The sequence below is a fragment of the Pelophylax lessonae genome (assembly GCF_965119305.1).
Source record: "Pelophylax lessonae genome assembly, chromosome: 3".
Classification (NCBI taxonomy): Eukaryota; Metazoa; Chordata; class Amphibia; order Anura; family Ranidae; genus Pelophylax; species Pelophylax lessonae.
The window spans coordinates 15,134,295-15,161,285 of record NC_138770.1 but is presented as its reverse complement, the minus strand read 5'-3'; the positions used below and the strand labels follow the sequence as shown (position 1 = coordinate 15,161,285).

The 26,991-nt window shown below is 43.8% G+C and overlaps 3 protein-coding genes across 3 annotated transcripts in view; all 3 read left to right on the top strand.

Annotated features, from left to right (window-relative positions):
* Positions 1 to 4,130, top strand: part of LOC309550230 (uncharacterized protein) — a gene marked incomplete at its 5' end in the record, with an annotated part of 1,091,635 nt that extends 1,087,505 nt beyond the window's left edge. Inside the window, one exon of the mRNA XM_082250641.1 lies at positions 3,968 to 4,130. Coding sequence (XP_082106767.1) covers positions 3,968 to 3,993 — 26 coding nt within the window. The 3' untranslated portion in view covers positions 3,994 to 4,130. The remainder of the gene's footprint in view (positions 1 to 3,967) is intronic.
* Positions 4,131 to 12,347: 8,217 nt separating this feature from the next.
* LOC309550229 (uncharacterized protein) lies at positions 12,348 to 16,926 on the top strand (the record flags this gene model as incomplete). Its single annotated transcript, XM_082250640.1, has 3 exons — positions 12,348 to 12,452; positions 12,810 to 12,819; positions 15,938 to 16,926. 3 exons carry the CDS (start codon positions 12,348 to 12,350, stop codon positions 16,924 to 16,926), a joined length of 1,104 nt encoding a protein of 367 aa, XP_082106766.1.
* A 3,710-nt stretch (positions 16,927 to 20,636) lies between these two features.
* LOC309550228 (uncharacterized protein) lies at positions 20,637 to 21,436 on the top strand (the record flags this gene model as incomplete). Its single annotated transcript, XM_082250639.1, has 2 exons — positions 20,637 to 20,642; positions 20,748 to 21,436. 2 exons carry the CDS (start codon positions 20,637 to 20,639, stop codon positions 21,333 to 21,335), a joined length of 594 nt encoding a protein of 197 aa, XP_082106765.1. The 3' UTR covers positions 21,336 to 21,436.
* Between the last annotated feature and the right edge of the window lie 5,555 nt (positions 21,437 to 26,991).

The window sequence follows — 26,991 nt, the reverse complement described above, 5'->3', positions numbered from 1 at the left end:
TAGCGTGGGGTATAGGGATGTCTGTCCAGCGTGCGGCTGCTAGCACCACCCGGATCACGGAACTCCAGCTGCGAGCGTCCTCGCGTCTCCATTGCTAGAATCCGCCCCTCTAACCTTAGGTCGAGAGCAATTATTCTGGGGCCATTATTCCTGTTTTTCTCAAAAATAATGACCTTTACAGCGTTGTCTTTGCACCATGTTGGGTAGTGAGTTTAGACACACAATTTTAACGGTTGACATAATTGTGTATGTGTGTGTTTGTGGGAGGGAACTTTGTTTTTACAAGTTTAAAATGTAGATTTTATCTTGTGTGAAAATTATATTTTGTTTAAAGCCCATCTCTGGGGAAACAAAAAATGACCAAAACCCCAATTGAGCATTTAACCCTTGTATAACGGGGGCAGCCCAACTTCAAAGGTTACATGGTCATTTTGGTGTAGGGAACCAGAAAAAGCTAATTTACTTATCCAATCCTCTGATCCCTCAATACCGGCACTTTCCTCTACTGCCCTACCATCTGGCAGTGGACTGTCTCTCCTCCTGTCCCATCAAGGGCTATGGGCTCTGCATTGGTCTTGATGGTCTCAGAGAACCTGTGACCACTCTTTATAAAAAGATCCTCCTAAGTAACCCAATCTACATGTTCCAATTGCCACTACGGGCAACCCGCCTTTAACCCCTTATATTCCCATCCCAATATTGTCCAACCAATGCAGTCCAGCTAATTCTTCATTATCTGTCTACAGAGAAACCCGTATAGATCACATGACCACACAAATGAGGATGGAGGAGGATCGGAGTCACATGACTGAGAGGTTATTAAGGCTCAGCCTGGAGATCATCTACCTACTGATTGGAGAGGTGAGGAGGATTCTGGGAGGTCACATGACATCCCTCTTATCTCTATTAATAAAACACAGACCTGACCAGAGAGGTGAGGAGGATTCTGGGAGGTCACACAACATCTCACTTGTCTAGTCTGATCAATAGACCATGTTCTTATTGTGACATGTAGATGAAGTCAGATGAATTCTATTTGTTTATCTTTCTCCTGATCTGTAGGATTGTGTTGTAGTGAAGAAGTCTAGTGGAGAACCAATCTCAGGGGGATGGAGCAGGACTCAAATCCCCACCATGGTGCCTTCACCTCGTTCTCCTATACCTGAGAGGAACAAAGAGCAGAAGATCCTGGAACTGACCACCATGATGGTCCATCTGCTGACAGGAGAGGTGAGCGGTGCTGGGAATTCTGGGACATTATCCAGTAACAGACAAGTGATGTGTCTGGATGGTGACTGTATCACTGTGTGTGTCAGGTTCCTTTAAGGTGTCAGGATGTCACTGTCTATTTCTCCATGGAGGAGTGGGAGTATTTAGAAGGACACAAGGATCTCTACAAAGACATCATGATGGAGAATCAGCCGCCCCTCACATCACCGGGTAAGAGGAGACTTTATTGTAAAGGAGAGAGCAGTACGGAGGATCCACCTAGATCCCCCATCATCTGATAAACCCATAGAAACAATGTATTCAGTCAGTGTGTGTGTTTCCTACAGATAGATTTAGTAATGGGAACCCACCAGAGAGATGTCCCCGTCCTCTGTATTCCCGGGATTCCACACAGGAAGGTCACACCATCCCTCACCATCATCAGGTAGATGAGGAACAATCACTGATAGTATCATTAGGATCTGTACATTATCTGCATTGTTACAATTGATGTCATTTTTATTCTATATTCAGAGTGGAAACCTGAGAGATTCTAAAGTTGAGGTTAAATCAGAAGAAGAAGAGAGGTATGTGAGGGATGATCAGCAGTCTATGGAGGAGGATGGAATAACGGGGACATTTATAGAGGAGGACACTCCTACAGAGATCAGAACAGGTGGGTCATTAACACCAAATACATGTAATGCACTGGTTACTGAATACCAATATTATGAGTCCTGACCCCTGCACTATATACTTTATGTTGTGCATTACATACTCCTGACCCCTGCTCTGTAAACTCTATATTGCACATTACATGCTCCTGACCCCTGCACTATATGCTCTATGTTGTAAATTACATACTCCTTACCCCTGCACGATATACTCCATGTTGTACATTACATAGTCCTGACTTCTTCTCTTTCCCCTCTACCCACTGCTATATACACACATAATATGATGGATTCTCTGTTGTTAAACCCATTTTCTACCAGCTGGACATTTTATATTGGTAGATAGTGACTAGGTGTCCCGCACATCAAGGTGTGGCCTACAGTAGGTCCAGACTGAGACTGCCATTTACTATCATACAGCAGGTCTTGACTTGATGTGTGGCTCCTGGGACACCTAGTCACCCTCTACCATTTACTAGTTACCTTGAGGGGGGAATTGTAAGATCCTCAGAGACAAAGCTGCCTGATGTGGGCGGAGTCCTGGTTTAGGGGAACCAATCTGCTGATGTCTATTAATAATCTTTGTATTTCTATTTTAGTAGATAGACGGGAGATGAGGAAAACCTCAGAGGATTGTCTCACTTTGTCTCCAGACTGTAAAGTAGAAGATGAGGACATCACACAGTATAGTCCAGGAGAAAACCCGGCTTCCTCAAATGTCCATCCGGCACCACACAGTGTAGATGGACCATCGTATTCCTCTTATCCTGAGGAACCTCAGACTGTGAGGGACAGCGCCGGACCATCGTATTCCTCTTATCCTAAGGAACCTCAGACTGTGAGGGACAGTGCCGGACCATCGTATTCCACTTATCCTGAGGAACCTCAGACTGTGAGGGACAGTGCCGGACCATCGTATTCCTCTTATCCTGAGGAACCTCAGACTGTGAGGGACAGTGCCGGACCATCGTATTCCTCTTATCCCGAGGAACCTCAGACTGTGAGGGACAGTGCCGGACCATCATATTCCTCTTATCATGAGGAACCTCAGACGGTGAGGGACAGTGCCGCACCATCGTATTCCTCCTATCCTGAAGAACCTCAGACTGTGAGGGACAGTGCCGGACCATCGTATTCCTCTTATCCTGAGGAACCTCAGACTGTGAGTGACGGTGCCGAACCATCGTATTCCTCTTATCCTGAGGAACCTCAGACTGTGAGGGATGGTGCCGGCTTTCCAACAGATAAGAGGTTTTCCTGTACTGAGTGCGGGAAGTGTTTCCGTAATAAAGCCCGTCTTAATGAGCATAAAAGATCTCACAGGGTAGAGAAGCCATATTCTTGTGCTGAGTGCGGGAAAAGTTTCTGTTCTAAATATGGTCTCAATTTGCATAAAAGATCTCACACAGGTGAGAAACCTTTTCCCTGTCCTGAGTGTGGGAAATCTTTTTCACAGAAGTCTGATCTTTACATACATCAGAGATCTCACACAGGGGAGAAGCCGTTTTCCTGTCCTGAGTGCGGGAAATGTTTTTCACAGAAGTCCAATCTTTACAAACATCAGAGGTCTCACACGGGGGAAAAGCCATTTTCATGCCCTGAGTGTGGGGAATGTTTTTCACGGAAGTCTTATCTTCTCACACATCAGAGATCTCACACGGGGGAGAAGCCATATTCCTGTCCTGAGTGCGGAAAATGTTTTTCACGGCAATCTCTTCTTCACACACATCAGAGATCTCACACGGGGGAAAAGCCATATTCCTGTCCTGAGTGCGGGAAATGTTTTTCAGATAAGTCCAATCTTTACACACATCAAAGATCTCACACGGGGGAGAAGCCGTATTCCTGTCCTGAGTGCGGGAAATGTTTTTCAGTAAAGTCTCATCTTAACAGCCATCAGAGATCTCACACGGGGGAGAAGCCGTATTCCTGTCCTAAATGCAGGAAATGTTTTTCAGAGACCTCCCATCTTTACACACATCAGAGATCTCACACTGGGGAGAAGCCGTATTCTTGTCCTGAATGTGGGAAATGTTTTTCAGATAAGTCCTCTCTTTCCAAACATCAGCGATCTCACACGGGAGAGAAGCCGCTTTCCTGTCCTGAGTGAGGGAATTGTTCCTCACTGAAGTCCTGTCTTCCTGTACATCAGGGATCCCACACAACTGTCGAGCTGTATGAGTGCCTTGAGTGTGGGAAATTTCTTCTATATGAATGTTGCTGGACATGTGGGGAAGAAGCACACCCTGATATACACTTCAGATATACTCCATGGCTGATCTTCCTCATGTAAGAAACAATTGATAAGGAGATGAGAGATGATCAGAGACATGGATGAAGTGTTGTACCGTGTTGGCTTTTCATTGGCTGAGTAAATTTTGGGGTGTAGAGTGGTAAGTAGAGCAGTGAAATGAAGGAATCGCCTTCCAAATGTCTTGCTTGTCTGTGTGACTGTTACTGATAATGATATAGCGGGTTACAGAGCTAGAAGCTGTGAGATCCCATATATCTTTATCAGTAAACTTTAAACAGACAAGACAGAAATTCTGAAGTTGATGTCCTTCATTTCAAGGCTCTACTTACCAGTGGTGACCCCGAAGCGTGTCTCTCTGTCTTCATTCCATCCTTCTCCCATCCCCCAACAGGAGGGAAGGAGAACTCGGAGATAAACTAGGTGAGAACTTCTTTCCTTTGCTCCTGTGTGGGTTTGGGTGGCTTGGCGGAGTGCGGCACGAGAGGTAACACCGCTTGTCTTTATATTTCTACATATCTTGTCTGGGTGGAGGTTATTGGTTGGAAAATATTTATACTGTTTGATTTTCTCTAAATAATTTCTGTTATGTGTGGTTTGATGAAGTGATTGGCTCAATAGTTACCACTTCACTTACATGTTTAGTTTTTATAAAATAGATGACCAAATATGACAAGCATTCATTCATGCATGAAAAATGTTGGTCTTATTTTATTTCATTCAGTGATTTCCTATGATCATTGGGTCCATCTAGTGGCCATAATGCGGTATTGAACTATTTTTCCTGATTGAGGTATTTAGGAACTAATACCTTATTATGGCCACTAGTTGGAGCTGACGATTATAGGAAATCACGGTGTTTATTAGAATATGGGCAGAATTTGTCATGGCTGGACACATGCTTGTCACACTCACCCAATATATTCTTTGCATAGACCCCCCTTAGTTTCCTATGTCGGATGGGGGTCATACAATTCCCTGAGATCATACCCATGTATTTATGAGTACAGTACACATTGAAGAACATAAATACCAGAGCTGTGTTTGCATTATTTTTGCACACATGATAGAATGCAGATTTTGGCCCTGAAGATTAGATAAAACCCCCAAACATAAATTTTCTGAAAGCAGAGGCCCTGGAGAATAAAATGGTGGTAATTGTTAAGGTGTTCCTCGTACACAAATGTCACCTTCATATCCGGGTTTATTTTCTCCTTTCCCCCATTTTCTATGGTGTGATCTTTTCTACAATGCTTTGTTATAATAATGTAACACGTTGTGTATTGTATTGTACACAAATTATTACCGACTCCGCCTCCACATTCCAGACAAGTCATTTTCCTGACCAATTGGATTTCTTCCTTTACCATTTTATTCATTTTTTTTTTTTTTTTTGCACTCTTGTTAAAATTAAAATTAGAATAAAAAATATATTGAACAAAAAAAAATTGTGTGTGTCGGTGCAATGATGACAGACTACATAGGTGACACTTCCATATACAGCCCAAGGAAGTGACAAGGACCCCCTAGGAACCTTTGGAGGAACCCTGGCTGAGAGAGGCTGGACTAGGCAATCATATATTATTATTATTATACAGGATTTATAAAGCGCCAACAGTTTGCGCAGGCTCTACAATGTTAGGGCAAACAGTGAAATTACAATAAAATTCAATGCAGGAGGAATCAGGGGACCCTGCTCTTTAGAGCTTACAATCTAGGAGGGAGGGTCAAGTGATACAAAAGGTAATAACTGTGGGGGGATGGGCTGATAGAGAAAATAAAAGTACAGTTGTTAGGTGGGGAGCAGAATAGGCTTCTCTGAAGAGATGATTTTTCAGAGAACACCAAAAGGTGGATAGAGTAAGAGATAGGAGATAGTCGGACAGATTCGGGTAGGGAGTTCCATGGGATAGGAGAGGCTCGGGAGAAGTCCTGGAGGTGGGAGCAAGGTGACAAGGAAACTAGAAAGCAAGAAATATTGGGAGGATCGAAGAGGATGATTTGGTTGGAATATTGAGACCAGGTTAGTGATGTAGCTGGGGGCCGAGTTGTGGATGGCTTTGTAAGTTACCGTTAGTATTTCTAATTTAAATTTGTTGGGTAAGTGGCAGCCAATGGAGGGATTGGCAGAGAGGGGTAGCAGATGCTGAGCGCTTTGTAAGGTGGAGGAGTCCGGCAGCAGCATTCATGAGGGACTGAAGGAGGGATAGCCAATGTAAAGGTAAGCCAATGAGGAGGGAGTTGCAGTAGTCGAGGCGAGAGATAAGGATGGGCAAATGGTTCGCGACGGGCATAAGTTTGGCTTGAACATCATCTGTTTGGGTGTTTGCCGAACACCCGAAATTTCTCTGTGCTTGTTTTTCTTTTTGTTATTATTAATTTTTCATTTTTGATACTATCAATGCAAATAGTTTTTTTTTTTTTTTTTACAAAATATCATTTTTAAAGGAGCAGTGATTTAAATCATGGTTAAAGTGGAAAAAAAAGAAAGAAAAATTCCTTTAAATATAGAGCCTGGGGGGTCCTCTTAGTCTGCCTGTAAAGTGGTGTATCTGCTCTGTGTATAGAACCTACTGCAGCAAAACTGACATTTATAAAGAAGAAATTACATTTAAATTGATTTTCCCGGCCATTGACGGCAATATAAATAATAAAATAAAAACAATGGTGGGGGTCCCCCCTCGGTCCATACCAGGGCCTTTGAAATCCCCACAATCATTCTCTGTAACTTCAACATCCCAGTTACTACAAACACTTCTGCTACTTCTAAATGTTTTAATCTAACCTCCTCATTTGGCCTGAAGCAATGGATAGAGGCTTCTACTCACTCTGGTGGCAACACCCTCAGCCTTGTATTCTCCCATCAATGCACTCCATGCAACCTCTCCAACAATCCTCTCCCTCTCTCTAAACACCACTAGGGATGGGCGAGCGGTTTGGACTGAGCGGCCCGAAATGGCCCCTTCGGGTGTTCGTAAAACACCCGAATTTTCTGTGTGCTCTGCGTTTCTTCTATTTATTTTACTATTTACATCCCGCCGAGTGCACAGTCAATGAGTGTGAAGAAGCGAGGCTGGGAAACCGGCCACGGTGTCCTTAACAACAAATTGAGTCATCAGCTGTCAACGGGCTTCCCCACAGACAGCTGAATGTAAAAAAATAATTGTTGGCAAAAAAAAAATGGGGAAAAAAACGGAGCGGGGTTCCCATCGTCTACACCAGGCCCCATCCATACCAGGCCAAAAAAAGGCTGCATGCTTGGATAAGGGTCTGGTTTAGATTTTGAGGGCTTCCCTGCAGACAGCGGAATATAAAAGAATAATTGTTGCCAAAAAAAAAAAATGGGGAAAAAACGGCACGTGGTCCCCATCGTCTATACTAGGCCCCATCTATACCAGGCCCAAAAAAGGCTGCATGATTGGATAAGGGTCTGGTTTAGATTTTGAGGGGAAACCCCATGCAACTTTTTTTTTAAATGGTGTATCTTCCCCCCCAAAATCCATACCAGACCCTTATCCAAACACACAGCCTGGCAGGCCAGGACAGGGATGAGGACAAGCGAATGCCCCCCAAACCATACCAGGCCACATGCCCTCAACACGGGGGGCTGCTTTGGGGCAGGGGGGTCTGCAGGGGGATTATCAAAATCTGGAAGCCCCCTTGAAAAAGGGGGCCCCCAGATCCTGGCCCTCATTTACCAAAAAAAGTGTCAAAAATAAAGACATGAGCCAGTTTTTGACAGTTCCTTTATTAAAAAAAAGAAAAGAAAAAACACTGTCTCCCTGATGTAGATCCATCGTCAATCACAACAACCGCTGCACTGCTGACCCAAAAAAATAAAAAAAAAGCTCCGCCCATGAGGAAGGCTGACTGTCGAATGCCTGCTCCGCTGGGTGACAGTTTTTAAAAAGGTAAGGGGCAGAGCCACCTGGAGATGTCACCTGGTGGCCCTGCCCCTTATGATGTCACCGATCCAGCATGCACCAGTCAGTTACATCACAAGGGGGCGGGTCACCAGGTGGCCCTGCTCCTTACCTTTTTAAGAACTGTCAGACTGTCATTCCTTGATGGTGGAGTGTTTTTTCTTGGGGTCCAAAGGTCCAGTGGGCGTTGTGAATGACAATTAATCTACATCGGGGGAACAATGTTTTTTTATTTTTTCTATAAAAGGAATTGTGAAAAGCGGGCTCAAAGCCTCATTTATTTTTACAATGTACCCCAAACTCATTCACATAGGGGGGCAGGATCTGGGGGCCCCCTTGTTAAAGGTGGCTTCATGATTCTGATAAGCCCCCTGCCTGCAGACCCCCACAACCACAGGCCAAGGTTGTGGGGAAGAGGCTATTGTCCCCATCAACATAGGAACAAGGTGCTTTGGGGCGGGGAGCCGAGCCCCCCCCTGCCCCAAAGCACCCCCCATGTTGAGGGTATGTAGCCTGGTATGATTCAGGTGGGGGCACTCGCTTGTCCCCCCCCTTTCCTGACCTGCCAGGCTGCATGCTCGGATAAGGGTCGGGTATAGATTTTGGGGGGACCTCATGCCATTTGCTTTTTACATTTTGGCATGGATTTCCCCTTAAAATTCATGCCAGACCCAAAGGGCCTGGTATAAATTTTGGGGGACCCCACGCCGATTTTTTTCTTGCCGGCAAATTTTTTTTTTTTTTTTTTTTTTTTTTGACATTCTGCTGTCAGTGGGGAAGTCCACTGACAGCTTATGACTCATTCGTTGTTAAGGATGCAGTGGCCGGCTTCCCAATTTAGCTTTTTAACAGCCTATTGACTGTGCGCTCGGCGGGATGTAAATAGTAAAAGAAATGAAAACACCGAGCGCACAGAAAATTTGGGTGAATGGTGAAGTTATCCTCCACCCAAACCGCTCGCCCATCCCTAGTGGTGTTTAGAGAGAGGGAGAGGATTGTTGGAGAGGATGCATGGAGTGCATAGGTGGGAGAATACAAGGCTGAGGGTGTTGCCACCAGAGTGAGTAGAAGCCTCTACCCATTGTGTATCCATTGCTTCAGGCCAAATGAGGAGGTTAGACTGAGAAGTTTGGAAGTAGCAGAAGTGTTCGTAGTAACAGGGATGTTGAAGTCGCTGAGAATGATTGTGGGAACTTCAGAAGAGAGAAAGTAGGGCAGCCAGGCAGAGAAGTCATCAAGGAAAGGTAATACCGGTCCAGTGGGCCGATAGATCACAACAATTCTTGAGGAGATTGGAGAAAATAGACGTATACAGTGAGCTTCAAATGATGAGAGGGAGGAGAGTGGAGAACCTGGAAGGTGCTCTGTGAGGATAGGAGGATTCCCACTCCACCTCCCTTGTGTTCCCTAGGTCTAGATTTACACCTACTTCATTCAGCTTATGGTGTTTATCAATAAATTACGTAAACTGAACCATGTGCAAATTCATATACAACATAAAGTGCTTTGTGCTCAAGATGCTGTTCCCTGCAGATCCACTGCTTCTACTTTACACCTACTTCATTAATCTTATAATATTTTCTATAAAGTAAAAACCTGTGCAAATTCATGTAAACATACAATATTTTTTGCTTAATATAGTGTTCTATGCAAGTCCACTGCTTCCACATTGCATCTACTTCAACAAAGTTCTGTTGCTCCAAAAAAAGTACACAAATGAATGAAAAGTTGATAAGGTGTGAAAGTTCTCCGTGCTCCAAACTGTGCCAGCTGTAGTGTAGCCACGCCTTCTTCCACCTCTTACACACGTGATGGTGAGGGCGCCCCCTTAGTAGTGCTTCCCCACTCACCAGAGCAATATGACTCCCAGCTTTTCAGCTACCAGAGTCACAAACATCCTTCACAATCTCCTCACCTCTGATGGCAAAGGAACTGGATCCTCCTCGCTCACTCCTGCAAGTCTGCTGCGCTTTCTGTCAGTCTCCCTCCTAGACTCGGCTTCCTCCTCCGACCACTGTTCCAGCAGGAGCTCCGCCTCTTCATACACACTCAGGGAGGAGAGAAAGGGGAAGGATATACAGTACATACACACACAGCACAAGGCCGTGTTCACACTACCAGACGTTTCTCAGGGCTGCAGTTCCTCTGAGCTCCACAAGGTGGAGATATCACTTCTACCCAGACAGGAAGTCTCTATGGAATACAGACAGGAAGTGATGTCAGGTACAGAGGACATTCCATAGAACGTAGAGGGAGACACTGCAGGATCTGGTGGCAGAGGAGGTACTGCATAGATTAACCCCTTCAGGGAGGATCAGTTGATGAATAATATATCTTGCTTCCAAAGCTGACCATACATGGATGGAAATGTTACCGATCCCTGCTGAACCAGCTGAATTTCCATGTATCTATGGTCACCTTAAGTGACTTCCTCCCCTCCCCCTCATCTCCTTCATTATAAGTCATGCTGAGATAATCTGCCATTGGCTGAGCAATTTTCTCATTTGTCTCTGAGCTCCTTCTTGCTATTCCTCGTCCTGCCTGTTGTTTCCTTGGATTGATTTTCTGTGTAGTGACCCCGGCTTCATCTCTTGGATGCGCTCGTCTGTTGCTTGTCCTGACCTTTATCCTGATTTCTGGATCTCCTCCTCATCTCTCCTCCATATTCTCTTACACAACCTTTCTCCACACCTGCAGTGACCCTGGGGGGGTGGAAACTTGGCACCAGCATGCAGCAAAATCCATCCCCACCATTAGGAGTTCTGGAGAAAATTTTCTGCTATTTACACTCCGTTCCTCCGCACGTCACCTGCTCACATGAGAGATTACTTTCACACATTCCTGATAGATTTCTGTATGGTAAAGGTCAAAGTTCACTCTTCAGTTTAGGAGAGGTAGGACACACCCAGGAACGATAATTTGGTTTGCACAGGAGGCTCATATGAAGGGCCTCTCAAATCTCCCCATCCAATTAGTCTAGATGTCCTATGACATCACACTGACCTCACAGCTCCTCCTCCCTCCATCTGGCTTTTTTTCTGATGCTCTTAGGATGTGGGCAGACCCTTGGCATCCTCACTTACAAAGTGGGACTGTTGGTCCTGCATTGTATGTAATGATGTCAAAATGCCTGCAGCAAACTTTTAACCTGCGTAGTGTGGGGGGTCCTGTGTGGGTAAATTATACCTCAGTGGCTCAGTGGGGCTTTTAAAAAATGGAGACCTGAATTGCGAGGTGAGGATTCATGGAAAATCATTTGAATTTACTATGTGTTCATATCTAGAGTTTTCCTGCTGTGAAATTTGGTGATCATATGACCATCACATTGCCTCCACCTCCCTCCCTGAGTCACCAGAGAGATCATAGAGGAGAGGTGAGCGGTGCTGGGAATTCTGGGGCATTATCCAGTAACAGACAAGGGATGTGTCTGGATGGTGACTGTATCATTGTGTGTGTCAGGTTCCTATAAGGTGTCAGGATGTCACTGTCTATTTCTCCATGGAGGAGTGGGAGTATTTAGAAGGACACAAGGATCTCTACAAGGACGTCATGATGGAGAATCAGCCGCCCCTCACATCACCGGGTAAGAGGAGACTTTTTTGTAAAGGAGAGAGCAGTACGGAGGATCCACCTAGATCCCCCATCATCTGATAAACACATAGAAACAATGTATTCAGTCAGTGTGTGTGTTTCCTACAGATGGATCCAGTAATGGGAACCCACCAGAGTGATGTCCCCGTCCTCTGTATTCCCGGGATTCCACACAGGAAGGTCACACCATCCCTCACCATCATCAGGTAGAATATCGACAATTATTGGTTCTGATTAATACACTGCATGTTTGTTACAATGAATGTATTTTTAGATTTTTGAGAGTGGAAACCTCGGGGATGATAATATTGATGTTAAAGAAAAATATAAAGACGAGGAGGAATATGGAGTTATGGAGGAGTTTTTAGAAGGACACAAGGCTATGATGGAGCCATCTAATACCAGGAATCCACCAAAGAGATGTCCCCATCCTCTGTATTCCTGGGATTCCACACAGGAAGATCACACCATCCCTCACCATCATCAGGTAGATGGGGAACAATCACTGATAGTATCATTAGGATCTGTACATTATCTGCATTGTTACCATTGATGTCATTTTTATTATATATTCAGAGTGGAAATCTGAGAGATTCTAAAGTTGAAGTTAAAGAAGAGATAAAAGAGGAGGATGATGAGGATGGGGTGATGGAGGAGTCAGAGTTTCTAAAGGAACACAAAGATCTGTACCAGGACACCATGGTGGAGGCCTCCAACTACAGAAACCCACCAAAGAGATGTCCCCGTCCTCTGTATTCCCAGGATTCCACAGAGGAAGATCACACCACCCCTCACCATCATCAGGTAGACTATTGACAATTATTGGTAGTTCTGATTGATACACAGCATGTTTGTTACAATGAATGTTTTATTATATATTCAGAGTGGAAGCCTCAATGAGTATAATATTGTTGTTAAAGAAGAGTATAAAGAGGAGGATGAGGAGTATGGAGTGATGGAGGAGTTTTCAGATGGACATAAGAATATAATGGAGCCACCTAATACCAGGAACCCACCAGAGAGATGTCCCCGTCCTCTGTATTCCCGGGATTCCACACAGGAAGGTCACACCATCCCTCACTGTTACAAGGTTGGTGGAGCAGAGTATCTAGAACATGGACTCATGGAGATGATATGTGAATTTTCTATGTGACCTTATAGTTTTCTGATGGTATTTGCTCTCATTTTTTTGATTTAGAGTGGAGATCCAATTGATATAAAAGTTGAGGTTAAAGCAGAAGAAGAAGAGACGTATGTGAGGGATGATCAGCAGTCTATGGAGGAGGATGGAATAACGGGGACATTTATAGAGGAGGAAACTCCTACAGAGATCAGCACAGGTGGGTCATTAACACTAAATACATTCCTCCACTCATACTGCTCACTGATTGGTCCGGAGTAGGGTGGGGACCGGGTGATATCAGCCTGTAATCCCCTGGTCACTTTCCTGAGCTATGTTCCCCATCCTGTATTCCTGTATTTCTCTCCGATAATCTTCCTTCTCTGTGCTGCAGACTCAATTTATGTATCTAGACTGGATTTATGGAGATTCTGGGGTTCAGCTGGCAGCAAAATGTTGATTTTCACCATAGGTGTTACTCAACCTAGGCATCTGGAGTATGTTCGTTGAGTACTCTGCCCCATACCTGGGTCTAGGAAGATCTCCGACAGAAAAATGATTTAACCACTTGCGCCCTGCCCACCGTACATATACTGCAGCACTCTGCCGCTGCTGGGCAAAGCGACATAATCCTACGTCGCTCGCTCAGGCGCCTGTGGGGGGAGCGCTTCCACCCCTGCTTTTTCCCTGGGGAGCCAGCACGTGTGACCGGCGGCTCCGATGGCCTCTGGCCATTTGCGATCTCCCGCAGCCGTTTGTCATTCTCCTATAGATTATCACAGAGGCTAAGCGATCCTGCTATATAGGATTGCATGTCTCTATGATGATCTCACAAGCCACGCCCCCTGACAGTTAGAATCACGCCCCTAGGGACACACGTAACCCCTTGATCACCAGTAAAGTTAACCCCTTCCCTGCCAGTGTCATTTTACAGTAACAGTGCATATTTATAGCACTGATTACTGTAGTAATGTCACTGGTACCCCCAAAAGTGTAAAAAATGGCAGTTAGGGGTCCGATCTGTCCGCGGCAATGTCGCAGTCCCGCAAAAAGAAAAAAAAACGCAAATCGACGCCATTATTAGTTTAAAAAAAACAATAAAAATTACAAAAATCTTTCCCGTAGTTAGTAAACGCAATAACTTTTGCGCAAACCAATGAAAATACGCTTATTGCAATTTTTTTTTTTGTACCAAAAATATGTAGCAGAAAACAAATTGTCCTAAAATATTAAAAAATTTTGATTTTTACATTTTTTTTTTTTTAGAATTTTATATAAAAAAAATGGGAAAAATATTGTTATTTTTTCAAAATTGACGCTCTTTTTTTGCTTATAGCGCAAAAAATAAAAATCGCACAGGTGATCAAATACCACCAAAAGAAGTGGGGAAAAAAAGGATGTCCATTTCATTTGGGTACAGCATCGCACCACCGCGCTATTGTCCATTAAAGTCACGCAGTGCCGAATCGCAAAATAGGGCCTGGTCATTGAGCAACCAGATCCTCTGGGGCTAAAGTAGTTAAGGATTATTTGCTGGCTGTGCTGGGTGGAAGGATTTGTCTGTATAGTCTCACATCCAAGTCACTGAGTGCAGTCTCAGGAGATGGGAGGCTGTGGTGTGGGACCTCTGCAACTTCTCTCATGTGAACATTTAAGCTTCCACTGATTCCTGAATACCAATATTAAGAGCCCTGACCCCTACACTGTATAATTTATATTATAAATGTAAATGGTGGAAAGCTGGGAGAATGCCATCATCCCGGTCATAACATCCAAAAAATACCCTCCATAGGAGTAGGGACTATAATGGGCTAATAAGACAAAAGAAATTCCAAAAACATGGATTATAAAACAATATCCATTTTATTACAAACAGATTGAAAACTAGATTATAAAAGAATGTGTCCTGTGAACATTTGTGAGATAGCAGTTTACCGGTATGATTACCAAGACCTCAACCAAAACATAATAATGAAATGAGACATCCGAGGGGTTTCGAAAATGAGGGTTGGCAGTCTTCTTCGGGATGCTGATATGGTAGGTATAAAGGTATTCCGGCCATATACACTGCCTTCACATGGACAAGCCAAGGATCATGAAGACAAGAAATTGTGCTACCATGGTGCTTAGGCTTAAGATAGAGGGCGCTGTGATTCATTCTGCAGAGCCACAGGGGGCATCAAAATAGGACCAGGTATCCTCAGATGGATGTAATTACACTAGTGACAGCAACACCACACTGCTAGATGGAACTGTCATCCAATGGTAAGTGTAATGCTGAATACAGAGCAGGCAGCTGAGGTCATCTAACATGAGCTTCCGGACTCACAGATTCATCAGGCTGGGTGGTGTCGCTGCAAAACCACCGGTAACAGCAAAGCACGGTGCCGTTCTGGCAGCTCAGCTGCACCACCCACTCTGCTCTAGCCTTTTGGTCTGGAAGTTCATGTTAGATGGTCACAATTCAGCCTCTTATTCCAGCATGTTATTACACAAATGTTCACAAACCTCAATTTTAATCTGCATGAAATAAAATGTATATTGGTTTAAAGTCCATGTTTTTGGAATGTGTTTTGTCTGATATGTCCATAATAGTCCCCACTCCATTGGAGGGTATTTTTTAATATATAATTTTTGTTTTATATTACATACTCCTGACCCCTGCACTATATACTCTGTGTTTTACATTACATATTCCTGACTTTTGCTCTCTCCCCTCTACCCACTGCTATATATACACATAATATATGGACATTTTATATCAGTAGATAGTGAGTAGGTGTCCCGCACATCAAGGCGTGGCCTGGCGTAGGTCCAGACTGAGACTGCCATTTACTATCATACAGCAGGTCTTGACTTGATGAGTGGCTCCTGGTACACCTAGTCACCCTCTACCATTTACTAGTTACCTTGAGGGTGGAATTGTAAGATCCTCAGAGACAAAGCTGCCTGATGTGGGCGGAGTCCTGGTTTAGGAGAACCAATCTGCTGAGGTCTAGTAATAATCTTTGTATTTCTATTTTATTAGATGGACGGGAGATGAGGAAAACCTCAGAGGATTGTCTCACTTTGTCTCCAGACTGTAAAGTAGAAGATGAGGACATCACACAGTATAGTCCAGGAGAAAACACGGCTACCTCAAATGTCCATCCGGCACCACACAATGTAGATGGACCATCGTATTCCTCTTACCCTGAAGAACCTAAGACTGTGAGGGACGGTGCCGGACCATCGTATTCTTCTTATCCTGAGGATCCTCAGACTGTGAGGGACGGTGCCGTCCTTCCAACAGATGAGAGGTTTTCCTGTACTGAGTGCGGGAAATGTTTTTCACACAAGTCCAGTCTTTACATACATCAGAGATCTCACACGGGGGAAAAGCCGTATGCTTGTCCTGAGTGTGGGAAATGTTTTTCACAGATGCCCAATCTTTACAGGCATCAGAGATCTCACATGGGGGAGAAGCCACATTCCTGTCCTGAGTGCGGGAAATGTTTTTCAGACAAGTCATGTCTTAACACACATCAGAGATCTCACACGGGGGAGAAGCCGTATTCCTGTCCTGAGTGCGGGAAATGTTTTTCAGATAAATCCCATCTTTCCAGACATCAGAGAACTCACACGGGGAAGAAGCCGCTTTCCTGTCCTGAGTGTGGGGAATGTTTTTCACGGAAGTCTAATCTTCACACACATCAGAGATCTCACACAGGGGAAAAGCCGTTTTCCTGTCCTGAGTGTGGGAAATGTTTTTCACGTAAGTCTCATCTTCACACACATCAGAGAACTCACACGGGGGAGAAGCCACATTCCTGTCCTGAGTGCGGGAAATGTTTTTCAGATAACTCCACTCTTTCCAGACATCAGAGAACTCACACGGGGGAGAAGCCACTTTCCTGTCCTGAGTGTGGGAAATGTTTTTCGCATATGTCCAGTCTTTCCAGACATCAGAGATCTCACACGGGGGAGAAGCCGTATTCTTGTCCTGAGTGTGGTAAATGTTTTTCAGTGAAGTCCCATCTTTCCAGACATCAGCGATCTCACACGGGAGAGAAGCCATATTCTTGTCCTGAGTGTGGGAAATGTTTTTCGCAGAAGTCTAATCTTTACACACATCAGAGAACTCACACAGGGCAGAAGCCATTTTCCTGTCCTGAGTGAGGGAATTGTTCCTCACTGAAGTCCTGCCTTCCTGTACATCAGAGATCCCACACAACCCTCGAGGTGTATTAGTGCTTTGAGTGTGGGAAATGTCTTCTATATGAATGTTGCTGGACATGTGTGGACCACATATTGAAGTGGGGTGTTATTTAACAGTATACTTTTCTAAGAGTGTATTTTAGTCCTGCAAAAATTTGGCCTCTTTTGCTGCGTTAACTGTGCTACACACAGTAACAATAGTTACTGGCCAATAATTTGTAAAACTGGTGTGATAAAACTGTGGTCCCCCAATACCACAGATTGAAGCGGGGTGTTCATGCTCCAGTGTTTTAAGGGGGACCCCCGTATAAAAAGCATAAAGGGCAAGGACCAGTACTGGATGGCAACGTACTTAGACCCCCGGTACAAACAAAAATTGGTGAAAATGTTACTAGCATCACAGAGGGCAGTCAGAATGCAGCACTTCCAGGCCTTGCTGCGAGAAATGCTGCATTCTGCTTTTGCGTGCGCTGGCAGAGGAATTTCCAGTCACAAAGAGAAAGTTGTGGGTAGCAATCCAACAGCGCCTGCGAGAAGAGGGCGGTTTGAAGATGTCTTGGTCACTTCAGATATGAGATCCTTCTTTCAGCCGACCCATCGACAGCTGTACTCCGAATCCAGCATCAGGGAACACTTAGACCGACAGGTGTCCGACTACTTCAGGTTAACGGCCGATGTGGACGCTCTGAGGAGTGATGAACCCCTGGACTACTGTGTGGGCAGGCTTGACCTCTGGCCAGAGCTTGCACAATTTGCAATTGAACTGTTGGCTTGGCCCCCATCCAGTGTCCTGTCCAAAAGGACGTTCAGTGCAGCAGAGGGGATCGTGACTGATAAGCGCACTCGCCTAGCTCATGACAGTGTAGACTACCTCACATTTATAAAAATGAATGAGGCATGAATCTCTGAGGAATTCAACACGTGGCCAGTAGGCCATGTTTCATTGAAATTCCTCATGACAGGCCACATATATCCGCCAGACCGCCATCCACCCACAACAATTCCTGGTCCTTGTCTTCGCTAAATACAGCGGCATTAAAGGCATTTCATGTCCATTGAATGCCTAATTTTTGGGGCCTTTCATGGCCGACAATTAGTTTTTTCTGTCAATGCCTAATGAACCTTCAGCCACAGAATAATATGTTCTTAGCTGTCAGGTAAACCCATGTGGGCTAATTTTTGGGGCCTATAGTGGCCGACACTTACTTCTGTATCGAGTTAATGCATAATGTACCTCCAGCCACCAAATACTACGTTCTTAGCTGTCAGGTAAACCCATGTGGGCTAATTTTTGGGGCCTATACTGGCCGACACTTACTTCTGTATCCTGTGAATGCCTAATGTACCTCCAGCCACCAAATACAACGTTCTTTGCTGTCAGTTAAAGCCAGGTGGGCTAATTTTTGGGGCCTATACTGGCCGACACTTACTTCTTTATCCTGTGAATGCCTACTGTACCTCCAGCCACAGAATACAACGTTCTTTGCTGTCAGGTAAACCCATGTGGGCTAATTTTTGGGGCCTATACTGGCCGACACTTACTTCTTTATCCTGTGAATGCCTAATGAACCTTCAGCCACAGAATACTACGTTCTTAGCTGTCAGGTAAACCCATGTGGGCTAATTTTTGGGGCCTGGAATGGGCGACATTTACTTCTGTATCCTGTGAATGCCTAATGTACCTCCAGCCACGGAATACAACGTTCTTAGCTGTCAGGTAAACCTATGTGGGTTCATTTTTGGGGCCTTTTATGGCCGACACTTACTTCTGTATCCTGTGAATGCCTAATGTACCTCCAGCAACAGAATACAACATTCTTAGCTGTCAGGTAAATGCATGTGGGCTAATTTTTGGGGCCTGTACTGGCCGATACTTACTTCTTTATTCTGTGAATGCCTAATTTTTCAGACTGGAATTGAAAATCAATCGGTCTGTAAACGTTCTGCCAAATTTTGGAATGGATGCAGACCCATTTTACAGATGTATGAATGGACCCTATAGGTATTTGACATGAATTTACCGGCTGCTGTCAGTTCTGGCTGATTTATGAAAAAAAAAAAATAGTTTGCTGTAAAAAAAAATTGTAGGGCACCTTTTCCAATTGCAATACTTCTGTTATGACATTATCCATGTGGTGGGACTATTTGTGCACAGCTAGTACGTCTTTTGTGGCTGAAAATATCACCTAAAGGTTTTTAAAGTTTGCCTCCCATTAAAGTGAATGGGGCCCCCTGCAAACTTGCGGTTCACGGACTTTTGAGAACATTTTTTGCTGACTTTTGCGAACCGCCCGGGCCGATGTTCGTCCATCACTACTGATAATGATATAGCGAGTTACAGAGCTAGAAGCTGTGAGATCCCATATATCTTTATCAGTAAACTTTACACCGACAAGACAGAAATTCTGAAGTTGATGTCCTTCATTTCAAGGCTCTACTTACCAGTGGTGACCCCGAAGCGTGTCTCTCTGTCTTCATTCCATCCTTCTCCCATCCCCCAACAGGAGGGAAGGAGAACTCGGAGATAAACTAGGTGAGAACTTCTTTCCTTTGCTCCTGTGTGGGTTTGGGTGGCTTGGCGGAGTGCGGCACGAGAGGTAAAACCACTTGTCTTTATATTTCTACATATCTTGTCTGGGTGGAGGTTATTGGTTGGAAAATATTTATACTGTTTGATTTTCTGTAAATAATTTCTGTTTTCCCTTTGAAGGGAGATATTATGTGTGGTTTGATGAAGTGATTGGCTCAATAGGTCCCACTTTACTTACATGTTTAGTTTTTATAAAATAGATGAACAAATATGAAAAATATTTATTCATCCATGACAAATGTTGGTCTTATTTTATTTCATTCAGTGATTTCCTATGATCATTGGGTCCATCTAGTGGCCATAATGCAGTATTGAACTATTTGCCCTGATTGAGGTATTTTGGAAGTAATACCTCATTGTGGCCACTAGTTGAAGCTGACGATTATAGGAAATTAAATTTTTATTAGAATTTTGCTGGGTTTATTAGAATACGGCCAGAATTTGTCACGGCTGGACACATGCTTGTCACACTCACCCATCAAATTCTTTGCATAGACCCCTTAGTTTCCTATGTCGGGGGGGGGGGTCATACTAATCCCTGAGATCATACCCATGTATTTATGAGTACAGCACACATTGAAGGACATAAATAACAGAGCTGTGTTTGCATTATTTTTGCACACATGGTAAAATGCAGATTTTGGGCCTGAAGATTAGATAAAACCCCCAAACATATATTTTCTGAAAGCAGAGGCCCTGGAGAATAAAATGGTGGTAATTGTTAAGGTGTTCCTCATACACAAATGTCACCTTCATATCCGGGTTTATTTTCTCCTTTCTCCCATTTTCTATGGTGTGATCTTTTCTACAATACTTTGTTATTATAATGTAATACGTTATGTATTGTATTGTACACAAATTATTATCGACTTCACCTCCACATTCCAGACATGTCATTTTCCTGACCAATTGGATTTCTTCCTTTACTATTACCTGATTCTATGACTGCAATCTTATGAAAAGTAAAATTATAATAAAATAAATGATTATACATAAATAAAAGTTGTGTGTCGGTGCAAGGAGGAAAAACTTTGGTACCCAAAATTGCTCATAGATGACACTTTAAAAGCCGCTACAGGTCATGAATGTAGAGTTCACCATTAGTAATGACCAGAGTGCAGTGGTCAGGAACATGTCATGTCCTGAGTGTGGGAAATGTTTTACACAATTGTCCGCTCTTTCGACACATCAGAAATGGCACACGGGTGAGAAGCCGTATTCCTGTCCTAAGTGCGGGAAATGTTTTACACACGTGTCCGCTCTTTCCACACATCAGAGATTGCACACAGGTGAGAAGCCGTATTCCTGTCCTGAGTGTGGGAAATGTTTTACACAATTGTCCGCTCTTTCCACACTTAAGAAATGGCACACGGGTGAGAAGCCATATTCCTGTCCTGAGTGCGGGAAATGTTTTTCACAGAAGTCCAATCTTTACAAACATCAGAGATTGCACACGGGTGAGAAGCCATATTCCTGTCCTGAGTGCGGGAAATGTTTTACACTAAAGTGCAATCTTTCCAAGCATCAGAGATCTCACATGGGGGAGAAGCCGTATTCCTGTCCTGAGTGCGGGAAATGTTTTTCAGTGAAGTCCCATCTTAACATGCATCAGAGATTACACACAGGGGAGAAGTCGTATTCCTGTTCTGAGTGCGGAAAATATTTTGCACGGAAGTACCATCTTTACAGACATCAGAGATCTCACACGGGGGAGAAGCCGTATTCCTGTCCTGAGTGCGGGAAATGTTTTTCAGTGAAGTACCATCTTTACAGACAATAGAGATCTCACACAGGGGATAAGCCATATTCCTGTCCTGAGTGAGGGAAATGTTCCTGTCTTCTTGTACATCAGGGGTCCCACACAACACTGGAGGTGTATTAATGCCTCAGATATACTCCATGGCTGATCTTCATCATGTAAGAAACACTTCATAAGGAGATTAGAGATCACCAAAGACATGGATGAAGTGTTGTCCCGTGTTGGCCATTGATAGCAGGAGAAAAATAAAAATGGAGTTCTTACCTTTCATTGGCTGAGTACATTTTGTGCAGGAAGATTTCACAAACACTTACAGATCTGGTTGTTATAAATGTGTTGATGAAATGTGACCCGCATTCCCCCAGTCATGGTGAATTGGGATTTCCTATAATTGTTAGTTTCATCTAGTGGCCATAATGTGCTTTCCTGACAGATGCTTATGGCCCCGCCCTCTTTCCTCGCCCATAAGTCCCCACCCCCATAAATGTTCAGGATAACCCAATGGTTGCATTCCTTTTTTGTCCTCCTCACTTATTGGACCATTTTTGTATGAAGTTTTTCTACCTATTGAAAGTATTGGTGGGCGGGTCTGGTGCTGGGCAGCTGTGCGGGATGTCAGGAGCTTCCTTTGGTATCCAAAAGTATTTCAGGATGTCCCAAGTGGTCATTGAGTCCCCAGCTATCAGTGGGGTGGTGTATTGCACATATATGTAGAGGATCCATGCCTGGAGAGTGGGCCCTGCCATCAGCGGCCATTTGCATTGGCTGGGAGCCCAGCTGTTAGCGGGTGGCCATTAAGTGTTAGACACGTGAAATTCATTTCGGTGCGAATACAAATTCCGACAAATTTTTGGTTATTCCTAGATTCGGATGTATCCAAATCTCCAAATTAAATTGTAATGAATTTTGTTGAAATCTCTTAAAATTTGTTTATTTTATTAATTTTATAACGAATTCATACTTTTCAGAAAGATTCGAATTCAGATCAGTCAAAAAAAAAAAATGATCGACCGATGCAAATTCTGTGTGAAGAAATAGCTGTTTGTTAAGCAGCAAGCCGGGAAGCCGCCCGCCCGCCCGCATCCTTACCAACCATGACTCATCAGCTGTCAGCGGGCTTCCCCACTGACAGAGGAATGGAAAGAAAAGAACGCCGGCATTGCCCGGCAATAGAAAAAATTGGTGTGCCCCCCCCCTAGTTCATACCAGGGCCTTCGGGGCCAAAAAAAAACAGCGTGGGCTCTCCCCTAAAATCCACACCAAACCCTTTATCCCGGCATGCAGCCCGGCAGGTCAGGAAAGTGGGAGGGACCTTGGTATAAGGGGCTTTCAGATTACGACAAGCCACGGTTGTGGGGAGGAGGCTCTTGTCCCCATCAATATGGTGACAAGGTGCTTTGGGGTGGGGGGGAGAGGTGTCACAAAACACCAACCCCCACCCCATGGTGAGGGCATGTGGCCTTGTATGGGTTATAAGGGTGGGGGCGCTCGCTTGTTCCCCTTTTTCTGACTTGCCAAACTGTATGCTCAGGTAAAGGTCTGGTATCAATTTTCAGGGAACCCCAGGTCATTTATTTTTTTTACACTTTGGCGTGGTCCTGGTATAGACTGGGGGGGAGGGGACCCCAGGTTATTTTTTTCATGAGAGTCCAAACATCCTATCTGTTCAGAGAAATGGGAACCTACAGATGTTCACAAGGAACCACTGTCATATGTGTGGGCTTTAAGGGCACAGCATGAGACAGATAACAACTACATGGATTTATCCTAAAATAACATTTATTGATTTATCTAAAACCAGATCTCAATAAAATGAGGAAACTGACCCCAAACTGAGCTCAGCTCGTACACAGGAGATCAATGTCTCCTACTAATTTCACTCATGTACATCATACATATATAAGGATAAGTTGGTATATATCATAAGGTTGGTGTAGGTATAGATATTTCCTCTCTTCACTTAGATGTAACATTTAGTGACGGCCATGTACTTTATTACTGAATATATCTTATTACTATTATAACAATCTCCTTACTATATGGATTTTTTTGTCTTAGCTTTTTTTGTAAACATGTCTGCATCATATTTGTTACTGATGTCAACATTTGTATCAATTACTGTATGTATAATAAATGACTACGTTCAGATTCTATTTTTGTATATCTTAGTTGGTGACCTGCCTCATATAAAGTCCTACGACCTCTGTTTTCTGTTTGCATTAACCATTAGGGATGGAGGCACGTCAGTGTGTTTGTTTCAGGTCATATTCCCCTCTCTTCGTCTGTTCACTAGTCTACGCGTTTCACACAAGGCTACTTCAGGACTATGAAGATGTACAGACAGTTTCCTCTTAAAATAAACAGACTCGATATTATTGTTTCATAAACATAGAACATAATCTGTATTTATGTACATCATAATAAATACAAACATGGCTTACTAGCACACGGCCTTCCCTCCAACCCCCAACAAATTAACCCGACCTGGGGCAGACACAGGGGGGAAAAAATCGGACCAAAATCTGTTATGTATATATAGATATCTGTCCTGATGATCCTAGGTACAATATAAAATATACAGTATCTCACAAAAGTTAGTACACCCTTTACATTTTTGTAAATATTTTATTCTATCTTTTCATGTGACAACACTGAAGAAATGACACTTTGCTACAATGTAAAGTAGTGAGTGTACAGCTTGTATAGCAGTGTAAATTTGCTGTCCCCTCAAAATAACTCAACACACAGTCATTAATGTCTAAACCGCTGGCAACAAAAGTGAGTACACCCCTAAGTGAAAATGTCTAAATTGGGCCCACTCTCTCATACTGGTCACTGGAAGTTCAACATGGCATCTCATGGCAAAGAACTCTCTGAGGATCTGAAAAAAATAATTGTTGCTCTACATAAAGATGGCCTAGGCTATAGAATGATTGGCAAGACCCTGAAACTGAGCTGCAGCACAGTGGCCAAGACCATACAGCGGTTTAACAGTACAGGTTCCACTCAGAACAGGCCTCGCCATGATGGACCAAGGAAGTTGATTGCACATGCTCCGCATCATATACAGTGGTTGTCTTTGGAAAATAGACATATGAGTGCTGCCAGCATTGCTGCACAGGTTGAAGGGGTGGGAGGGACAGCCTGTCAGTGCTCAGACCATACGCTGCACACTGCATCAAATTGGTCTGCATGGCTGTCATCCCAGAAGGAAGCCTCTTCTAAAGATGATGCACAAGAAAGCCCACAAACAGGTTGCTGAAGACAAGCAGATTAAGCAAATGGATTACTGGAACCATGTCTTGTGGTCTGATGAGACCAAGATAAACGTATTTGGTTTAGATGGTGTTAAGCATGTGTGGCGGCAACCAGGTGAGGAGTACAAAGATAAGTGTGTCTTGTCTACAGTCAAGCATGGTGGTGGGAGTGTCATGGTCTGGGGCTGCATGAGTGCTGCTGGCACTGGGGACCTACAGTTCATTGAGGCAACCATGAATGCCAACATGTACTGTGACATACTGAAGCAGAGCATGATCCCCTCACTTTGGAGACTGGGCCGTAGGCTAGTATTCCAACATGATAACGACCATAAACACACCTCCAAGATGATCACTGCCTTTCTAAAGAAGCTGAGGGTAAAGGTGATGGACTGGCAAAGTCTGTCTCCAGACCTAAATCCTATTGAGCATCTGTGGGGCATCCTCAAATGGAAGGTGGAGGAGCGCAAGGTCTCTAACCTCAACCAGCTCCGTGATGTCATCATGGAGGAGTGGAAGAGGACTCCAGTGGCAACCTGTGAAGCTCTGGTGAACTCCATGCCCAAGAGGGTTAAGGCAGTGCTGGAAAATAATGGTGGCCACACAAATATTGACACTTTGGGCCCAATTTGGACATTTTCACTTAGGGGTGCATTCACTTTTGTTTCCAGTGGTTTAGACATTAATGGCTGTGTGTTGAGTTATTTTGAGGGGACAGTAAATTTACACTGTTATACAAGCTGTACACTCACTACTTTACATTGTAGCAAAGTGTCATTTCTTCAGTGTTGTCACATGAAAAGATAGAATAAAATATTTACAGAAATGTGAGGGGTGTACTCACTTTTGTGAGATACTGTATATAGATATCTCTCTCTCTATATATACAGTGCCTTGCGAAAGTATTCGGCCCCCTTGAACTTTGCGACCTTTTGCCACATTTCAGGCTTCAAACATAAAGATATAAAACTGTAATTTTTTGTGAAGAATCAACAAGTGGGACACAATCATGAAGTGGAACAAAATTTATTGGATATTTCAAACTTTTTTAAGAAATAAAAAACTGAAAAATTGGGCTTGCAAAATTATTCAGCCCCCTTAAGTTAATACTTTGTAGCGCCACCTTTTGCTGCGATTACAGCTGTAAGTCGCTTGGGGTATGTCTCTATCAGTTTTGCACATCCAGAGACTGACATTTTTGCCCATTCCTCCTTGCAAAACAGCTCGAGCTCAGTGATGTTGCATGGAGAGTGTATGTGAACAGCAGTTTTTAGTTCTTTCCACAGATTCTCGATTGGATTCAGGTCTGGACTTTGACTTGGCCATTCTAACACCTGGATATGTTTATTTGTGAACCATTCCATTGTAGATTTTGCTTTATGTTTTGGATCATTGTCTTGTTGGAAGACAAATCTCCGTCCCAGTCTCAGGTGTTTTGCAGACTCCATCAGGTTTTCTTCCAGAATGTTCCTGTATTTGGCTCCATCCATCTTCCCATCAATTTTAACCATCTTCCCTGTCCCTGCTGAAGAAAAGCAGGCCAAAACCATGATGCTGCCACCACCATGTTTCACAGTGGGGATGGTGTGCTCAGGGTGATGAGCTGTGTTGCTTTTATGCCAAACATAACGTTTTGCATTGTTGCCAAAAAGTTTGATTTTGGTTTCATCTAACTAGAGCACCTTCTTCCACATGTTTGGTGTGTCTCCCAGGTGGCTTGTGGCAAACTTTAAACAACACTTTTTATGGATATCTTTAAGAAATGGCTTTCTTCTTGCCACTCTTCCATAAAGGCCAGATTTGTGCAGTATACGACTGATTGTTGTCCTATGGACAGAGTCTCCCACCTCAGCTGTAGATCTCTGCAGTTCATCCAGAGTGATCATGGGCCTCTTGGCTGCATCTCTGATCAGTCTTCTCCTTGTATGAGCTGAAAGTTTAGAGGGACGGCCAGGTCTTCGTAGATTTGCAGTGGTCTGATACTCCTTCCATTTCAATATTATCGCTTGCACAGGGCTCCTTGGGATGTTTAAAGCTTGGGAAATCTTTTTGTATCCAAATCCGGCTTTAAACTTCTCCACAACAGTATCTTGGACATGCCTGGTGTGTTCCTTGTTCTTCATGATGCTCTCTGCGCTTTAAATGGACCTCTGAGACTATCACAGTGCAGGTGCATTTATACGGAGACTTGATTACACACAGGTGGATTCTATTTATCATCATTAGTCATTTAGGTCAACATTGGATCATTCAGAGCTCCTCACTGAACTTCTGGAGAGAGTTTGCTGCACTGAAAGTAAAGGGGCTGAATAATTTTGCAAGCCCAATTTTTCAGTTTTTTATTTGTTAACAAAGTTTGAAATAGCCAATAAATTTTGTTCCACTTCATGATTGTGTCCCACTTGTTGTTGATTCTTCAC